This window comes from Ailuropoda melanoleuca, chromosome 2 (assembly GCF_002007445.2).
Source record: "Ailuropoda melanoleuca isolate Jingjing chromosome 2, ASM200744v2, whole genome shotgun sequence".
Lineage (NCBI taxonomy): Eukaryota > Metazoa > Chordata > Mammalia > Carnivora > Ursidae > Ailuropoda > Ailuropoda melanoleuca.
Genome location: NC_048219.1, coordinates 121,819,331 through 121,839,854, shown reverse-complemented (window position 1 = coordinate 121,839,854; position 20,524 = coordinate 121,819,331). Strand labels below are relative to the sequence as shown.

Sequence of the window (20,524 nt, the reverse complement as noted above, 5' to 3'; positions counted from 1 at the left end):
TTAAAGGAATCCTAATAAAAACCAATATGCGGGGCGCCTGGGTGGCACAGTGGTTAAGCGTTTGCCTTCGGCTCAGGGCGTGATCCCGGCGTTGTGGGATCGAGCCCCACATCGGGCTCCTCCGCTATGAGCCTGCTTCTTCCTCTCCCACTCCCCCTGCTTGTGTTCCCTCTCTCGCTGGCTGTCTCTATCTCTGTCAAATAAATAAATAAAATCTTTAAAAAAAAAAAAACCAATATGCACAGACATTCCGTTTCCCACCTCCTCCTGGACTTACAGTCCCATGCATCAGCAAAGCATAGTTGGGGTCTTCAAGTTGTCCCAGACTTAGTCTGGAAATAGATCCCACACGGTCACCCTAGAGGGCGCACTGTTTACATTTTCGGCCAGAAGCGAGACAGCGCTTGCTCCCAGGCTCCATAAAAGGGGAGGAGGCGTATCAGTTTCCTTCTCTCATTGAGAAAGAGGATTGGAAGGCCGGGCCTATAAAGCCGCGCAGAGAGCGTGAAACAAAGCAGTCGGATCGGAATTGGACTTGGGAAGCGCGGTGTGGAGTCAGGCCGAAAACTTCAGTTGGAGGGGGGAGTAACGAGCCTGCTCCTCTAGCCCCTCGTCTGCGCTGCGCTTCAGGAGTTCCCACCAGTTTTGCGTTGTATTTTTATATCTGCTTTTTAGAGAGAGAGAAATATATATTTTTTTTCCTCTTAAGAGAAAATTTCTGTTCCAAGAGAAAATAAGGCAAGATCAATGAAGGAGAGAAGAGCCAGCCAGAAATTATCTAGTAAATCTATCATGGATCCTAATCAGAACGTGAAATGCAAGATAGTAGTAGTGGGAGACAGTCAGTGTGGGAAAACTGCGCTGCTACATGTCTTCGCTAAAGACTGCTTCCCCGAGGTGAGTGTGGTGGCGGACAGGGGCTTGGACGGGGGAGGGGGTCGGTCCGCGGGAATCCCCCCGTCTCGAGTTGGGCTTCTCCTCGCTTTTCCCCCTTCACCCGATTTTCTTTTTCTAAGCAGTCTTTCTTACTACCCCCCGGTGAGACTGCCCGGAAAGGGAAAGTGAGCTGGAAACGTTTAGGGGCCGCGTCTGCCCATTCTCCTGTTAGCCTGTGAAACTTGTTCGGTCATGTGTGTAGAACTCCGGGTTGGGGGGTTTGGATCCTCGCGTCTTATAGAGCTGGGTGGTGCGGCTGGTGGATGAGTCCGGGGTTTCGGAAAGGGTCCGCGGGTCTGGTGTGTGCGATTTTTTTTTTTTTAATTGGGGAGTGAGGAAGCGATTTTCAGGGGTGTTGTACGGGTGTCGTGCATTTTAGATAACCTCTTTGCCCTCTTTCCTTCCTCTGTCCATTTTGTTTGTCCAGAATTACGTCCCTACAGTGTTTGAGAATTATACGGCCAGTTTTGAAATCGACACACAAAGAATAGAGTTGAGCCTGTGGGACACCTCGGGTAAGAGAGTCATCGGACCGCGTGGCGCTTGGGGCGGGTTTCCAGCAGCACCAGGGTGCGTGGCGGGCTCGGGACCCCGCGCGTGGCACGCTCCCAAGCACCCAGCCGCGCGCCACCAGGGCACTCTGCGCCCCTGGGTTAACTTTGACTCTGCCGAGGGATTCCCGCGGTCCCTGCTGGGTGAACATTTTGTCCCTTCTGGGTGGGGGTGGGGGACGACAATGGGTAGGGGGAAATGGGAGTGGGGAGAGAAGGGCGCTGTGTGCCCGCCGGGTGACCCCGCAGTGGAGCCGCTTGTGGCCAGGTGGCCGGGGAGCGGTTGGCCCGGGGGCGGGGGGTCGTTCCCGAGTCGGCTGTGGGGTGCCCAGGTGGCCCGATGTTGGGGGGGGATGCGTGCGCCGCCTCAGAACTACCTGGCTCGTGGCGGGCGCCCTTCCAGTAGCTAACCTGATGACTGTCGGAGAGGCGGGGAGCGCAGCGGGAGTGGTGGGAGGTGGGAGAAAATCCCCGAAGCGACGCAGTTACGTGTGTGTTCAGCGCTTGGGGGGAGAGCAACGTGAGCGCGAGCAGCCGCGACGCTCGCGACGCCTACAGCGAGGAATGCGCTGGTGGCGCGGGCAGCACTCGGCAGAGCGGTCGCCGGCCCTCGTGTCATGCCGCCCGCCGCCCGCGCAGCCTCGGTGCGGATCTGCGGATCCGACACCCCTCTCCGCCCCCAGTGATCACGCCGCAGGCCCCCCCACCCCGGCCCTAGCCGTTCTCTCCTGACTCCCCCATTGCATCACCCTCTGCCAGCCTACAGGGCCGCGGGCAGCACTCTGCGCCTTTGACCTTCCTGTCCAGTTGAATTATTGGCGTCGTGGTGAATTATTTTCAAGGGTCTGGGGTTCAAGGCCGGGTTATCGCCTTCTCTGCGCCCACCCACCTACCTGCGCGGTGGTAGAGAGGACGGGTACCCCGCGGGGGAGGCTCCCAGCACGCGGCTATTAGGGATCTGGGATGGGTCAGGCGCGGTGAGGGCGGGAGGCTCAACCTGGAATCTGGGGCTGGTACCCGTTCCCCCCCCCCACCCTTCCCCGCACACACCCTGCAGTGCTGGGAGGGTCGGGGGGGGGAGGGGAGGAATCCCATTTCCCAGAAGGGTGTCGCCTCTGCAGGAGGAGGAGCCACCGGGAAGGCCGGGTGAAGGCCCTTGCGCTTAGGTCTGGGAGCTTAGCTGGGAGTTGGGCTGCAGCGGGTGAAACGAGCCAAATCCCGGTGAAACTAGCGAGGACGAGCGCGCAAGTGCCAACACGCAGGCGTTGCTGTCAGGGAGGGAGGCCCGCGAGGCGGACCTGCGGCCAGCTGGGAGTGGCCTCGTGGAGGTGCTTCTGGGCTGTGCGAGCTTCCCACAGCCCTTGGTTTTAACCTCTGGAGCCCCCGCGGGGGGACACAGGGAATTAGCTAGCGCAAGGAAGGGACCAGACTGACAGGGTCGCCAGGGCAGTCCCTGCACAAAGGCAAAGGAGAAGGCTCCCACGAGCGCCTCTCCAAGGCCGGTGCCAGATGCTCAGAGTGTTGCAGTGAGAGGCGCTGATTTTGTCCCCCGCCCCGCGGTGGAGAGTCAGGCTCTTCCGCAAGCTTGCCAAGGGCTGCAAAACAAGAACCTCACGGTGTTTGTACCGGGGTGTGCACGCACAGTCTCGCGGGTACAGGGAAGGTGTGGATAGACAGAATTGAAGTGTTTTCTTATTTCAGTAGTTCCTATTATGGGAATTGTTACATAGCCTATTACTTAACGGACTCTAATACCCAGACATATCCTGATATTTATTACGCCTGGCGTGCAGGACAGCTGGTATGGTACCAATAATTCGTGTCAGTGCTTAACTGCCCGCCCCCCGCCCCCGCAGCCTGTTCGAACCTAATTCTTGGTAAGAATTATTTAGTCATGGGATCTGTAATTCTGATCCATTGTTGATTAAAGAAACAAACAAAAAACCGTGTTTAGATCTTGGCTGCTGGTTACCAGTGATTCTGTGATTTCTGTGTGCAAATCCCTACCTCCCAGAGTCTCGTCTCATCATCTGAAAAGAAGATACAGAGCTAGACAATGTGCAGGATCTTTCCCAGTTCTATGCTTCTTGGCCTTTGTACACCAGGCAGGCAAATCCTTTGTTTCCCAGGACCTCTGTGGGCTCCAGCTGTCAGTCCCAGTGGATCTAGCATCCCATGCTGGGGTTTTCACCACCTACACAGAAGCCCCATTCTGAACAGTGCCACCCTTCTTGGTGGATTTAGGAAGGAGACTCACTTGGGTAGGGAGAGGGCATGGCGGGGCTTACAGGAATGCTGGTTATGCCTCCCTTGGGTCCTGCTTCATGAGTCACAGGACCACCAATGGAGATTTTAGATGAGGCGACCAAAGGGCTAAATTGGCTTTTTTTTTAGGAGAGAAGAGGCACATTGTTTTTTCAAAGGCCAGAAAACAAACAAAATGTGGTCAGTTTACAGTTGGAGATTATGCTTCATGTGTGCAGATAAAAGCACTTCAGATATTCTCAAATATGTAATCCATGCCCCCGAGTTTGTAGTCCTGCACCCGTAACATCACGCCTTGTACACGGTAGTCACCGAGTAAAATGTGTTAAATGAACAAATGAATAATCATATAATCATATGCATAGTTTCCAAGGGGATAAGATTCCCCGACATTTATTACCACTGAATTACCTGTGCACAAATAATGGCAACTTTATAAACACTGCCTTTCATCAGATTAATCACCTGAAATGAAGTCTGTAGTGAAATAATCACTGGTATTTTTATTTAATGAAACAAAACCTATGCATGTTTAACTAAAATAATAAAGGTTTGAAAAAAGCGTGATTAAGAAAACACCACACTGCAGAATTATCCGGTAATGCAATCTTAGTTGGAATTTAGATTTATACAAATGGGGGGAAAGACATAAGGGAATTAGAATCCTGTTATGCTGTTGGTGAGGTGAAACGTTAATTAAGCATGGTCACCAAGCACTTGTTAAATTCTAAAAATAGATTGTTTCCACCAAAAATGGTTTATCATCCTTGAGTGAAAAACATCTAGCAAGAGCCATTGCATCAGTGACTAATCATATCAAGTACCGAACATTTTTCTACTTCATCTCAAGGTTTTCATAACAAATTTCTGAACAGGATTATTTTTTGACAAATACTTGACATTTTCTTTGCCCGCTAAGACATTTGTTTGGTTCAGGTTGTGAAAATAATTGCATATGCCTGATGCCTCTTGATATGTTTGTTTTTTCCAACTGCTAATAATTTAACTCTGGAGAGAACATTCAAGCCAAAGTCTCTAAAGTCCTAAATTTCCCCCTTCTAGAACTTTGTGGAAGTTAATGATTAATAAGAAAAATGAGGCTTGCCTAACCTCTCTTAGGTAGAAAGAGAGGGCATAAACGTTGTCCTTTGCGTGGTATTCGCATCCCATCTAGCCTTCTGGCAGAGGGGCAAACATTTAGGAGCCGGAAGTAGTTGTCTTCTGTGGCTTCTGTACTTGGACAGCGTCTCATAAGGGGTCTCCTTTTCCCCCCCAGCAGTCATCCAGTTAGTGCATAGGCAAAAGTGCTACTTTGGGTATAGGAAAGAACATCAAGTGGAATTAGGGTATGTGGGGCCTCTTTGCACCAATTCATTCCCCACTTTTTTAGGGCACAGTACTTAATAGTTCTTTCCACTCTCTCTCTTCCCCTCCTTTCTTTCCACACCCACTATGAACAGGCCCTCCTCTGCTAGGCCTTAGAGATGCGGTGTTAATTTATAGTCTTGCCCCAAGAGTCATATAGCCCTGGTGAGGCAGGGAGTGGGGAGAAGGAAGCTCTCCCTGCCTAGCGTAGCTGATATTCCACCTACGTTGAGCTCATTTTGTCCGGTTCTTGTACCCAAGGGCCTTGTTCCACCTGGTTGCCGTGTATTTGCCTAGTCAGTAGTCCCTAGCTCACGCCTCTTTGGATCCTCCTCAGGTAGGAAACCTTCCTCCTTCCCACCCTCAAGGCACGCACCAATTAAAGCAACCACAAATGGCAATTTGCCACTTGATGTCTTACAGCTTCTTGAAGTTATTCCAGCCGCCCCCTCAGAGTAAACAAAACCTTCTTTTAAATATTGCCACTGTAAATCCTCTAAGAGGAGGATAAAGGTAGTCTTTGGATACAGATCCGTCATCCTCTGGGCTTTAATGAGAAATGCTGCCTTTCCCTTGTTAAGGTGAGCATTTTTATTACTAGTTGCAGAAATGCTCCTAAGGACTGTCAGATTCACTCTGAGTCCCTGCAAAACAGTGGGTAATGGTTTCAACATTTTGAAGTGATAAGTGAGACCAAAGTAGTTCTAATATCTTGGATTTCAGAATATGCCACATTGGCCAAGCACAGAAGCAGTTTGTAGTATGAAGCCAAATGCCTACTAATAATAGAAACTTAGTCACTTAAAGATCACCATATCTTTTCCTAAGTGATTTGATTGCGGTGTAATTTCAGCACACGTGATTTAGGGAGTAATAATCATTCATGCCGGCTTTTAACCAGTGCAAGTTAATGCATGTTTTATTTAAGGCATATTATTAGTTATAAAATACTCAATTCAACTGCTAAAATTCCCCCACAATAACTATGCTATTGCCTCATGAACACTCTTGAATCTTGTCATGATACAAGCTGCTTTTAGTCCATGGGTGCTAAAGTTAGCACTTCGATGTTAATTTTTAACATAATTAACAGAGAATGTAGTATTCTTTAAATCTTACCCTTAAAGGGAAAGGGAAGAAAGAAGACTCTCAATTACCCTTGGTCCGACTTTGGAGGAATCAATGCATATTATATTTGTACCTTACCCATCACATTTGAAGAATCGTCTTCATGACAAGCACTGAACTGAAATGTTTAACAGGGATCGAAGTGTTTCAGCAGTGTTGGGGATTAGTATATGATTAAGCCAGAAAAGCAGCTTCAAAAGAGTTCACTGGTCCCTTTTTTTGTGTGATTTAACATGTAAATTAACATACCAAGGCAAAATCTATAGAAATGATTATAAAACCAGTAAATGTTTTTTAAGGTACTTTGTGTGCCGGAATTCTGCTAGATGCTGTGGGACCAAGGGAGGGGATGGGACAAAGTAGTTCCTGCCCTCAGGGTACTCATGCCCCCCCCTTGGTATCTTAGTCCTTGTTTATAGGACCGTGAGTCCAGAGATTCTAAAGCCAAATTGACCTCACAGCAAGAAGACATAAAGAATAGTTGAAGGCCACAGGGCCAGCCCAGCCCCCTGACTGGTGACTCATTCTCATTGAAACCCACCACAATTCCTTCCTTATCTCTAGAAGTTGACTCAGTTCTTCTGTCTTTAACAGCCCTCCCACTTAAAAAAACATGCCTACATTTAATGACTATCAGTGAAAACAAGTTGAAGAATTCTCACCTAAATTAATCTCGTTAGAGAAAGGAAGAGGGCAAGAATTTACAAAGAAGCCAGAGAAGCAGGAAGACTTGCAATGTGAATATCAAGGGCGAAAAAAGTGCAGAAAACCAATTAGATTTTAAGGTGGTCATGATCCCAAATAGCTTAAGAGTTTCAAAACCAGGCTCAACTCAGTTTTCACCCTGAAACCCTGTAAGAGATGCAGATTAAGGCAAAACTAGAGCGCTCTGAATTTGTATGGTGATTTTCAGTAAGCAATACATAAAACTATACTTGGAGATTTGTCCACCATGCATTAGGAAAAAAAAAAAAAAGGTATGAATTTCCTAAGTGCATATCTACTTCTAGACCTTTTTAAAATCTCATTTTGTCATGTTTTTCCCACCAATCTGGTTTCTTGCTAAATGAGCATTTCAGTGAGATGCCCAGATTTGGTTATTCATCGGTTCCTGCATGTAGATCCGGCACCAAGGACCAGTCGTTTCTCCAATTAGCTCATGGTGCCTGGTGGGCAGTGGCAAATGAAAGCATTGTGCCTTAGCCATTTTCCAACACCCTTTAAACATCTCGGTTACTGTATATTGGCAACTTTACTCAGAGATCCCCTTGACAAAACAAATTTCGTTGGCATGGAATGTAAGCTGCCTCAGAAGTTGAATCAGGTGTTGTGCACGTTGGTTTTGAAAAATGAGCCTGATGACACAGCATGTGGCAAGGTGAAGTCACCATGGGCCTTCCCTGCAAGGAATCAGATGCTTAAGTAGGATATAAAACACAAAATCTTCAATCTATTACAGAATGATAATGTAATTTTGAAAATACCCATCTACGCTTATCCCCAAAGTTCTGTGACCTACCATGGTTCTACTTCCAAGTAAAATATTTTGAGTCTCCTGGGTTTTTTTTTTTTTAAGTATCTCAATAAGATTAGGAGTTTAAAGCGAAAGCTTTATTTAAAGCTCAAAAAATAGCAATCATTTCTGCCTCTTTGACTTTCTCTCCAACTATGTACCTGCATTGCCCCCAGAAATTGAAAATATTGATTGTATTTTTATAGCAACACAGAAATGCCCTCAAATTTTCATAAAATCTGTTCATAATTCCTATTAATCTGAACTTCTAAAGAAACAAAGGAAATGGCCTCCCTGGGAATGTTTGTTGCATTTTTATGGGCATGGCGCTTACAGTGCACACTTCTTGGGAACATAATTCAACAGAGTCTTGTACTAAGCCAGACACAAAAGTTCTGCCCAGGCTTGATTCACATTCTTGAGATTATTGCTGATTCGAAGCTTTCACTCTCAGTAGAGATGGCATGAGGAAATGGAATCTGGTAATAAATTGGCCGCTCATACAGTCTCACGTGTTAGCTGCTGTTCCCTACAGATGTCCTCTTGCTGGCCACTAAAAATACCAAAGGTTAATATATTTTCTCTGCCAAAATTATGCAGTATTCCCCGTTTTATTATTCTTGGTAGGAATTTCTTATGTGGGGACAGGGAAGTGTTTCAAGCTCAAGGAAAGGGAGTTAGTTTCTGAAATACTCAGCTAGAAGGGTTTGCAGCTCTCAAGCTTCTGTAAAGCCTCAGTGTTTGAACTGGTTTTGCAGAAGGTTCCATAAAGCCTCCCTTTGGGCATGAATCTTCTTACATATACATTTAATTATGGACATATATGGTGTGTTCTATCTTCGTGCAAGGATGACTGAAGCAAGCAGCTATGTGTCTGCAGAATTAGTTTCTGGGTGAGGCACTTTGTGACTATTCTTGGGCTGGAAATATTGCTGTCACCCGGAATTAATGATCTTGAAGACAAAGATGGTTAGACCTGAAGTTTCAAAAGCCTTTTAGAACTTTGCTGATGTTTGCCAAGCTTGAGGAACTCTGAGAACCCCAAATGCTCACTGATTCCAGTCTGCCCAGCAAGGCTCTTTGGCTGTGTTGGGCGGGGGACGGACACATTTTGCATAGTGCTGTAGTTGTTTCTTTACAATACAGAGTTTCCTGGAGTTTTCCCTTTGATGCTCTGACAGGTGAATTAGAAAGGACTTTGGAACCAGTGTGCTGTGTGCTTAGAGTTTTCATGGAGTGGAGCAGAAATGCAGCATCTGGGAATTCCCATGCTGAGAAAGAGTGGTATTTGACAAGCGAAGCTCAGTACCTGGGCTATCTGAATGAGGCCCTCGTTCATCCCCAGTTCAGTACTTCCTTCCTTCCAGAATGTGGAACGCCCTTCCTGTGGTCGGGTTCAGTCCTACACTTACCCTGGAAGCTTTTTCATGTGCATCTCTTAAGCCTACAGAAGTTAAATTCTTTGCTGTTTGGCTTCATGGAATGTTTTAAGACTTTTCTGGAGGGAAGTAGGAGTTGGAGGCAGACATTGTCCGTTTCGTTGGCTTACTTTCAGCTCCTTCCTTTGGTGTCACTTCTGCCTGCCCACTTGCTTGTCACTTCCCAGGGGCATTCCTGGAATTCCTCTTCATTCTTCCTGGGCTGGTAACTTATCCCACGCATGCCAGTGATGGCACCCTGCACCCTCCAGCTTTGCTTTTCTTACTTCCTTTGTGCAGTAACACGGGCCTTATGGGAAGAATAGGGAAGAATTCAGAGTGCTTAAACACAGAGTGGACACTGTCGAATTACACTGGATTTTCTTTTTTTTAACTGAAGGCCCTGCTTAGCTGATGAATTGTTATGAGTTTTTCCTGGTAGAACAGTTCTCTAATTCTATAGTGCCTTTTTTTCTTTATTACAAAACAGTAGAGACAGATTTTTCAATCCAAAAAAAGTTTCACCTTAACCCCATCAAAAAATAAAATGAACAAATGGCCTTTTTATTTTTAATGACAAATTACTCTTGTAGTTAGTGGTTAGACAAATTATGCTTATAACTAATAAATGTGGGGATCAGTTTTATTACCACCTTTGGACACTTGTTGATCTAAAAGTGCAGATCATTAGTGAAAGTAATAAGACAGGATCAAAGTGTCATTTCTAATTAGATCTTGTTAAAGCTCTTAACAATTACCTCTCTACCTCACCAAGCAAGGTGGTTTCCTTCTCAGGAACTTTTACACACAAATGTAATTTCATCAAAGTATTAAGCCAAATAAAAACAAAAGCAGAGACAAACCTCCGTAAGAATTCCGGTTCAGTTGCAAATGTTTCCATTTTCAAGTCAGCCCAGTGTCTGCATTTTGCAGCTCTATGGGTATACCTCCTGAGCACAGAAGGCAGCTCACGTGATAGTAGTGAGTCTCCTTCCAGCCTTGAGGACAAAGCCAGATCCTCCCTGTGGCCATAAACTGGGTGGGGGAGAGAAGCCCAGTCCCCAGAGGGAGGGAGAGGTATTCTCTGCAGCCACGTGGTGACCTGAGGGCTGAAACCATTCCTCTAGATTTTACCGGTAATCCCAGTGTTAATTTTTCTATTTTAGCACCTTGGTAACTCCCCAGATGTCTTTCCCCAATTTTGTATTGGGTAAAGAGGGTCTCCATTGTTATGTAGAGTACTCTTAGCTCTGGGATCCATGGTGGGTACTCTTATCCAGTCCTACTTCCTGTCCTGAAAGCACCTGAAGTTGGCCTTTTCTCCGGAGTTCAGGTCTGATTGAGGCTGGAAAGTAGCCACAGTGAGTTAGTTGTGTTTTGTAATGTGAGTGCATTTCCAAGAAGGATCTCTGAGGCCTTGTTGGGGTCCTGAGCACTGGAATTATTGGAGAGCTGTACTTTATGGGTTTGGGGTCATGTCCTATCTTGCCAACGTGGAAGAGCGGAGGGAGTCCTAGTAGTGTACATGTCTGGTATTTGGATTTCCACTCTGCAGTCTGGAATTTTCTGACTGTTTGGCAAGAGACTTGCTAAATGTTTACAGAAGAAGCTGTATCAAAGTTAGACTTCGGATCCAGAAGTGAGAGAGGTTGCAATGGAACTTCACAGAACAAATATAGAAATAACCATAATACCCAGAAACAGTGATAAGCCATCTCATTTCTGAGACCTCTCAAAAATGTTTAAATTAGTGAGCTGTTTGTGAATTATTCTCTTGACCTCAGATTTCTTCAAGTGGCTAAAAAAGCAGTCACAACTTGTCATTTTCAGAGAACGCTTTATTCCAGTATGCCTTAATATTTAAAACGGCTTGATTTTTTTAAAACTCCAAACCCTTGAAGCTTCTTGAAAATGTCTTTCAGTTGTCAGTCTCTGTTACACCAGAGTCCTGATTCCAGATGTGTGTAGGGAGCTCCTGCAGCTCGTGAAAAATTCTGGCTTAGATTTCTTCCTGAAAAGGCCCCAGTGTTCATGGGGTCGCGCCGTGAGTGCTAGGGACCCAGGATATACCGTGAATAGGGGCGATGCACCCTGGCTATAGGAACCCACAGGTCTCCAGAGCAGCCTCCTGAAAAATGTTGTTTTGATACAATCGCAAAGGATTATTTTAAAAACTTCTTCAGTCTTTCTCTCCCGCTGACTTTGACAATGGGGGTTTTGATTTCTCGGGACAACATGTCATGTTTTCCTGCTGGAAATGGGAGGTGATGTCAAAATGAATTGGGTTTCAAAACAACTTTGGTAGCCTTAGATTTTCTCTCTCTCCTCTGGACCCAAATATGTACACATGTGAAACGATTTTCGTGTGATGGCGTGTGAAACAATAGTGTACGGAATACAGAAAATGACTTTCTTAAAGAACAAATAACATTGGCAAGCTGTGTTTCATTTTATAGTCATACCATTTTATAAAAACTGACTTCCTGTAATTGCCCATCATTTGGAATTCTTAAAGGAGTAGAAGAAATTCTCTAAACGATGAGATGGTTCTGGGGTTGTATTAATTGACTGCTGGCTTGAACCTTTCGGGTACCCTGCATTCAACTCGGTCTGAGATCCCTCCCCCTCTGAGATGGAACTGTGCAAAAAAGGGACATCACCCAATGTGGCATTTATTACTTTCTTTGGTTGCAACAGGAAGAGAGTCCATATAGGGTTTGGATGTAAGTCTAAGCAAGCTCGAAGATCAGTGGCTTATTCAAACTTGCAACTTTGCCATAGGGTGGCTCTTGTGTTTGCTTCGGTTCTCTTTGCAGAGCTGGCCCTTTCCTCCCTTGCCCACTCATCCCATCCTAGTGTCAGAGAGATCCTGAGTTCTCGTCTCTTTCCCAAGAAGTAGCTCCATTCACGGTGTTTGCTACCATGCAGCCTGTAACAGCAACAACACAACCATAACCATAGTCGATACTCAGAATCCCCCACTAAATGCCAGTCACTGCCAGGGTTCATTAATCCAGGTGAGCACGTAAGAACTGTTGTCGTCTTCATTTTAGAGTAAAGAATCAGAGACTCACAGTCCTAAATCTACCTAGCCCCCCCGCCCCCGCCTTCGGGGGTGGAGGTGGCCTTGCGCCCAGACCACCTGACTGAATTCTGCTCTGCACGTTGCCTGGTACCGTGGGGGGCTCCAAGCTGTGCACATTTCACCTTAAGGTTCTGGCTCCTCCTCTTGAACTTGAGACACATACCAGTGAGGCTTCCCTTGTCTTCTGGTAGAAATGGAGTATATTACCACTGGGCTTTTGCTGGTTTGCATTCCCCTCTGAGACCTAGAGGAGGTGGGAATGGGGCCATGTGATATTCAAGGGCTCTAACTCAGAAGGGTGGAGTTCATGTATGACGGATACATGAAAGTTGTATCTGAAAATGGGTGTATCTTTGTTTCTTCTCAGGCTCTCCTTACTATGACAACGTCCGGCCCCTCTCCTACCCGGATTCAGACGCTGTGCTGATTTGCTTTGACATCAGTAGGCCAGAGACTCTGGACAGCGTCCTAAAAAAGGCAAGTGCTGGGGAGGGTAGCCCAGTTCAGTCCTGGCCCATGTGTGGGAAACAGACACGGTGGGGGGTGGGGGGCTGGCTGGGGAGCTCCAACACTCTACTTACTACCCTGTACTGTGTATTGTGTAATTAAAACATTGGAAAAAGGGGGCACCTGGGTGGCTCAGTCATTAAGCGTCTGCCTTTGGCTCAGAGCGTGATCCTGGAGTCCTGGGATCAAGCCCCGCATCAGGCTCTTCCGCTGGGAGCCTGCTTCTTCCTCTCCCACTCCCCCTGCTTGTGTTCCCTCTCTCGCTGGCTGTCTCTCTCTCTCTGTCAAATAAATAAATAAAATCTTTAAAAAAAAAAAATTGTAAAAAAAACCAAGCCACTCCCATACCAAAACAGGGTTTCCACACATACATGTCCCAAGTTTTGATGATGAAGAGATTTTCATTTTAAGAAACAAAATACCCTGTAAAGGGCCTCTGTGTTTATCCTTTGGGCGAAAATGGTGCAGCTAAAAATAATTATATTTGATTACTCTCAAGCACGTGTTTTCTTTTTTCCATCTTTCATTTCCCTCGTAGTTTGCGCCTTAGCTCCCAGGTTTACATTTGGCCTCAATAATTGCCATTTTAATAAACTGTGCTTCGGTAATGATGTTATTTATTAGTAATAGAACTATTACAGGAGGAGTGCAGGTGTCTTTCCAGACATTAGACAGAGTGAACTGTGGTCAGAGAGAGATCACAGAGTAATAAAAACAGTAGTTGTAAGCAGGTGGTAGATAACATACCTAGTTTCTGGGGGTGCATGAGGGTCTGTAAGTGCAGGAGGGCACTGAGCAAGTTCAGCTGGAACCAGGGGGACATCAGGAGGAAGGGGGCCTGTTGCAGGTGGGTCACAGGTCCTGGGGAGGCCAGGGGGAGGGGGGAGTGTTCCTGGGCTTCCACCAACCTAGGACTAAGCCTCCTGGTAGTCACAGAAAGGTGTATGTGTGTCCGTGGATCAGCATGTATTAGTCACTAGCTGCTTTCTCAGTCCTGGCCTGAGTGCTGTGAGGTTTCAGAATCAGACCCCGTTGTAGAGCGGCCCCCCTTCCCCATGCTCTGAGGCTTAGGCAGAGGATGTGGTTGAGAGCAAGGTAGTGTTTTCATTATTTTGCGCGTCTTCACTAGTTTGCATGTCCCTATTATATGTGACTGCTTGTCTTACGTGTCACCATGAAATTAGGATTTGAAAGTGATGTATTCCCCCCCACCCCTGTCTCCTTACGAGACATGACAAACACAGTTAGCTCAATGAAATAGGAATTTCTTAGAAGATCAAAGGCTCTTTTTAACTCCGTTCAATTTTCAGTAATGTGTTACCTAACACAAATAATGCTAATGTTTGTCAGATTCAGGCGGGAATACACCTTTCCTGTCTTCAAGGCTTGTAAACAATTGCTAGACATGCAGAGGGAGGCCAAAGTCATTACACAGCTGAAGAACAACATAACATGTCTACTGCTTGTCTGTAGATGAAAGAGATTGCTTATTTACTGGAGTTTTTACTTGATGTAGTATCAGGTTATGCATAATTTATGATGAAAAGCCTTGCTCTTGTTTTATTGTGCTTTTGTCTTCTGAGACCTAATGAATAGTGACTTTGGCCTTAGAGATATTAATGAATGTGTTTTACATTCGTGTGAAGTTTAAGGCTCATGATAACCCGTGCGATGGTTTGTCTTGATTGACTCTTTAAGTCCTTGAATATCAAAGAGTTTAGAGTGACATAAAGCAGGATAGATTTTTTTTTCCCCTCAGTTCATCTTCCAGTTGATACTCCAGTGGCATCTAGCAAATGGTGGATGCTTCTAAATAACTCCGGAGGAGAGAAAGGAAAGGAGGCATTTGGTGGGTAAATTAGGCTCAAGTGGAAAGTATATTGGTTCCTTTGGTCTGCCGCACCTGGAGATGTCCCTGCTAGTCGTGTTTTAAATGACTCCTGCAGGATGTCCCTCTTACGAGAATTACATACATGACTTCGTCACCCTCGCTCCTCTGTGACTTCCACAGCTATGTCTTAATCATCTTTGTAACAACCACAGTTCCTAGTAGAGCAGTTGATGCATATTTGTGCACGTGGGCTGGGAAAGCCAGCCTGGTCCTGATCTCAGCCCTCCAGTGCCCCCAGCCCAGGAGTCAAGAGCTCTCCTAGGGACACTCTGAATCCCTGACTCCCATCCCGATGGTCATCTCAAGCTTGAGGAAATGAAACCGCGAAAAGTCAGCTGTTTGCTCTTCGAGAGGACAATTGGAATTCCCTGCTAGGCATTTCTGGAGGGTCTGATAATTCTCATTAGGTCACGCAACAACTAGCCAAGTTGGACTAAATTGAAACATTAAACAACTTAACGTAATTTAAAACTAACTGAAGGGAGTATCAGCTATAGGACCAGATGCCTTCCTGAGAGCCCAACAGATGGGCCTTTGTAAATGTCAGGGTCGGTGTTGATTCAGTCACTTGAATGGAGGTTCCTTAAGGGCAGGGCATCCTGTTTATTCACATTGTCTCCCGCCCCTGAAATCTCATTAGAAATTTCAGCCCATGGTGGCTGTTCAGTCGTTGATGGGATTCGTGGATGTGTGCCTGTGCTTGCGTTGGCTCTGCCTTATTCTCAGCCTTCCATGCTGGGAAGTTCCAGCTCAACATATCTGAGGGGATAGTCACTTGTTAGAATATATAATTATTCTTAAGGCACTTTTATCTTCCAGAGATACCCCAATAATTAAGAAATTATTGAAGCTACCTTCTGACAACACCCAGCCAGTATCTTCCAGTAGGGACGGATAATGAGTCACAGAGAGGGAGAATAGATAATAATATACATAAGTGTTCCCAAATGGGCCCACTTTAAAAAGTAGTAAAACTTTGGGGCGCCTAGGTGGCTCATTCGGTTAAGCGTCTGCCTTCAGCTCAGGTCATGATTCCGGGGTTCTGGGACCAAGTCCATCCTCAGGCTCCATGCTCAGCAGGGAGCCTGCTTCTCCTCCTCCTTCACCCTCTACCTCTCCCCCTACTCTGCACCTCCCCCCACTCATACTCGCTCTCTCTCAAATAAGATGTTAAAGAAAGTAGAACTTGGGGCTTCTGAGTGGCTCCGTCAGTGAAGCATCTGCCTTCGGCTCAGGTCATGATCCTGGGGTCCTGGGACTAAGTCCCACATTGGGCTCCCCGCTCAGCAGGGAGTCTGCTTCTCCCTCCGCCTGCCTGTCACTCCCCCTGCCTGTGCGCTCGCTTGCTCTCTCTCTCTGACAAATAAATAAATCTTGTAAAACTTAATATCTGAAAGATACTGAAAGATAAATACAAAGTTGCTGCTTCATCTGAAGTGACACTTTCCTTAAAACGTTCTTTTGGGTCCCATTCCCAGTGTCGGCCAGAGGAGGAATTGTTTACCAATATAAAAATGCCTGCATTTTGTTAATTTTTCATCTTTCTTCTCTCTCCCCACCCCCATAGTGGAAAGGTGAAATCCAGGAGTTTTGCCCCAACACCAAAATGCTCTTGGTTGGCTGCAAATCTGACCTTCGGACAGATGTTAGTACATTAGTAGAGCTCTCAAATCACAGACAGACACCAGTGTCCTATGATCAGGTATGTATGTTGTCAGGTGCAAATGTGGCTTTCAAGAAGAATGACGGAAGTAGAAAATCACTCAGAATAAAAGTGGCCGCTTTTCTAAAGGCTCTGCTGGTGGTCAGCACCAGGTTGAAGGCTCTTGAGGAAAATGAAGAAGGAGCGCCCCGTGTGGAGATGGTGACATCTGGAAACACGGAGGAAAGGGCTGGCGGTGTTGTGCCTGTGCCTTCACGGCGAGCATCTCAGCCCCTAGTGACAGCCCGTAGCTCAGATTCTGAAGACTGCAGAGTGATCTGGGGCAGGGTTTGGCTGAGATTTTGATGGTGCTTTGATGCCTGACCCTTCTCAAAAAGCTTTCCAGTATTTTTTTAGCCGTTTACTTTATAAGGATTAATAAGGATATACGTGTATGCATAAATAAGACGAGTTTGGGAAACATCTTTTAAAATGTGAAATGCTCTGTCTTTCAGTAGGGTAATCATGTGATCGTTGATGACCTAGTATGTGAACAGTGGACCATATTCTACCCCTTGTACATCTCTGCAGCTCTCACTGGGGTTAAAGTTAAATAGATCCAAGGGAGAACATGGTCAAATTGGTAATAACTGTGAGAGAGTGAATCTTACATTCAGCAGTACAATAAAGTACTTAAGGACGTTGCCAGCAAAGTAGAGCGCTCCATGAAACCATCTTTTGGAGATATGTCGTTTCTGCAGGCATTTCCCCAAGTATCTAGAAGGGAGGGGGATCGGTTTCAGACGTTCCTTCTCCTAAAACTTAAGCCTGCATTCTGAAGAGAGTTCAAGTTGAATTAGCTAGAATTTTCCTTTGTATTCATCATTTTAAATACTGCGGTCATCTTTGTCTTACATGTCTAATTAATAAAAATCTAGTTACTTAAATAAGTCATTGTGATGCACACATGCTTATTACTGTGTACACCAATCGTCTGGTCCATGTTTAGAAAGTCTGTATTTTGTGTTTCCCAAAGTTCTAGATGCCATAACAGTGTTATTCCTTTCCTCACTTTATTCTGGACATACGTTTCAAAATTGATTCTAGATGCCATACCTTAACCCTGTTTTTTAAACAGCCTATTGACTGGTTTTGAGCACCGTTTACACTCAAAAATCAGACTTCCGCACCTCTGGGAAGTCAAGCACTATCTATTGAGTGATGATAATCAGACATCTTAGGCCTGAGTCTTGACTGCAGATATTTATGAAATCATTTGTTATTAAAATTTGTTATGTAAAACGGGGGGGATTTTTTTTTAAATTTTTTGCAGCAGCACTTGGGAAATACAGTTAAGATACTAGAAATGCTTTGCACTGCACAATTATTTTGCAGTATCGGGAAGACACTGTATAACTTTCCCCCAAGACGTCTTGCTGATTACCATGCATTCTTTTGCTTCTCAGGGCGCAAACATGGCCAAACAGATTGGAGCAGCCACTTACATCGAATGCTCAGCTTTACAGTCAGAAAACAGCGTCAGAGACATTTTTCACGTTGCCACCTTGGCGTGTGTAAACAAGACAAATAAAAACGTTAAGCGCAACAAATCACAGAGGGCCACAAAGCGGATCTCGCACATGGCCAGCAGACCAGAACTCTCTGCGGTTGCTACGGACTTACGAAAGGACAAAGCGAAGAGTTGCACTGTGATGTGAATCTCCGTTCTCTTCAGTGAGGACAAGGAAGTGTCGGTAAAGAACACAAACCACAAAACAGAAAGGTGAACTCTGAACAAAGTGCACAGCCAAAGTCACGCAGTCTGGAGGCTTAGGACGTATTTGAAAAGATGCTCATCTTTTTGGAACCCTGTCCTTAGGTTCGGCATGTAGAACAGGTGGTGACGTGAACACATGGAAGAGTTTGGAAGTGTGACTTGAAAAATATGCCAAAAAAGAGAGATTCATATGGGCTGGAGGTAGATAAGGAGGAATACAGGACCTCCCTCAAGAAGAATCACGCTCTGAATGGTGCTTGCGTTTTGTTTTCTTTGTTACAATCTATTCATGGATCTCTACTTTGATTTGATTTTTAAATGTTTTAATCTCCTTTACAAAGAAAGTATATATTAATATACCGTCCTCCTTGGGGAACTGGCACTGTGACCTTAGCGTTTAGTTTTCTAGAGGATGTGATCTAATTTCCTCCTAGCTCATCATTAAAATGGAAATTGTATCAGGACCCATGGGATATCCAGAGGAAAAGTTGGTGAGGCTTTTTGAAATCTTGCCTTCCTGAAGATAGCTGATCAAGGTGGTTCTGAAGAAAGGCCTTTGGAGCCTTGCAAGATGTGCAGACCAGCACTACAAAGATCAAATAGATGAACTAGAAAAAAGGTGTCCATTTTTATTCAGTCTGATGGTTCTGTTCATCATTGTGATTGTCATTAAAAAGTGGTAAATTGCTCAATGTAATATTTTTGTGCGCTGTTTAGAAAAGAGGGTGTGTGATTTCTTTTGCCATCATTGATGAAAATGCAAAGTCCAATAAGAGGTGTCTTGGTTTGACGTCATAAAATGATCCGAGGGGGGAAAATAACGTAGGTACTGTTTTCGCCTGAAGAGATAATGAAGGGATAGTAGCAGAAAGCACAGTTCGTGAATAAAGCTGTCTGGAATTCAATTACCAGAAGTGCAAAGCGAAAGGCCTATTATTTTGGGATGAAGCTCCGGAGTTGACAGCATCTGATGATCTCTTGGTTTATTTCACTTTCTTTAAAAGAACATCTGTAAGAGAGGGACCCTCTTACCTAAGCTTTAGAGAATCCTTAGAGGAAGAGTCTGTGATGTCAGTCCCGATGCCCTACTAGGGCATTTCCAGAGAGTGATTGCTAAACCTCACCCGGATTCAGCCAAGGCCCGTGTCCAGTACTTGATTGCTGTTGTTACATAAAGTCATCAGCATTTAAAATAGTTTACAGATATTTTTTGACCAGTTCCTTTTAGAGCCTCTTTCAGAGAAGAAACCAGATCTGACCTGTTTATTGTTGGCGCTTGTTGAAAACGAGCTTTCTTTCCAGTGATAAAGCTTCATTTTTGAAGTGTTGAAGCTGTGCTCCCATTAAATTGTGGCAGGAGAGGAGATTAAGGTCCTTACAACACTCAGTTCTTCGTCTTACAAGCACTTTGTTTTGTCTCTGCAAGAAAATACCATTCCAGTCATTTCCCACGAAATACAGACGTTTTATCAACATAATATGCTTTGATTGATGCAGCATTATGCTTTGGGCAGTGTTACAAGATAGCTGGCAAGTGCTTTCTGTATTTAAATATTGTAAAGAGAAAATAAGTTATAACTGTTATAAAGCAGAACTTTCGTTGCATTTTTTTAAATGTTGAAGTCACTTTGTTTGTTTGGTCAATGTTTCCGCAGTATTTATTAAAACATACTTTTTGTTCCTTCAAATAAAAAAGTAACCATGTCTTTGTCTAAATGTGATTTGTCCTTTATTACCTACTTCCTGATTTAGCTGTTTGATTCTGTTCTTTAATAGAGAGGATGAGAGCATCTGGCCTCACGTTTTTCTTGAACCTAGTAGTACACTTTGGGATTTTTTGATTCTCACCACTAGTGAAAGTTTCTTGGGGAAAGAGAAATCTGTATAGATAAGAGGTTTTCGTGGTGATTTCAAATCACAAGAAGAAAATGGAGTATTAGTGGACTGAGAGATTTGATCATAGACAAAAAGATCTATGGTACTGCATAAGATTTAAAAAAGAAAGAATTTTAAAATTGTAGAAAGTACGGAAATTCCTTGAACTCTTTATTAGTGAGACAGTATGATGCAGTCTCAGGCCTGGTTTGCTTTCCTGCCCTTGGTCCCCCACCCCCAGCCTCCATTCCTAACCCAGCCATCCACCTTGGATTGCATGTTCTTGTTTACAGAGGCCAATTGTGTAGCTGACCCAGGACCTAGCTATTAACAATTACAGGGAAGGGGAAAAAAAAAAAAAAAAAAGCCTTGTTTATGGTAGCAGCATCTCTAAATAACACAGGAGGACAATATAAGCTGCTCCAGTGACCTGAAAGATGTAAGCATGGAATAGCTTTGAATCAAGACTGGCCTGGGTCCCCATAAACCCAGTTGGTTCACGGTCTTTAGCTAAAACTCATACATAAATGTCCAAAGAGACTCCACGTAGGACTGCAAAACTCAGCTATTC

The 20,524-nt window shown here is 44.9% G+C and overlaps 1 protein-coding gene across 1 annotated transcript; it reads left to right on the top strand.

The window, feature by feature from the left end:
• The first annotated feature begins 498 nt into the window (after positions 1-498).
• RND3 (Rho family GTPase 3) lies at positions 499-19,783 on the top strand. The gene is made up of 5 exons (XM_002923226.4): positions 499-897; positions 1,364-1,451; positions 12,629-12,738; positions 16,227-16,361; positions 17,768-19,783. Exons 1-5 carry the CDS (start codon positions 748-750, stop codon positions 18,017-18,019), a joined length of 735 nt encoding a protein of 244 aa, XP_002923272.1. The 5' UTR covers positions 499-747; the 3' UTR covers positions 18,020-19,783.
• Positions 19,784-20,524: the final 741 nt, after the last annotated feature.

What these genes read in the sequence shown, in the direction of transcription:
- RND3 (XM_002923226.4), top strand. Translation starts at nt 748, where the DNA reads ATGAAGGAGAGAAGAGCCAGCCAGAAATTATCTAGTAAATCTATCATG. An exon ending in CTAAAGACTGCTTCCCCGAG is followed by an intron (nt 898 to 1,363) that starts GTGAGTGTGGTG and finishes TTGTTTGTCCAG; the next exon opens with AATTACGTCCCTACAGTGTT. An exon ending in CACCAGTGTCCTATGATCAG is followed by an intron (nt 16,362 to 17,767) that starts GTATGTATGTTG and finishes TTTGCTTCTCAG; the next exon opens with GGCGCAAACATGGCCAAACA.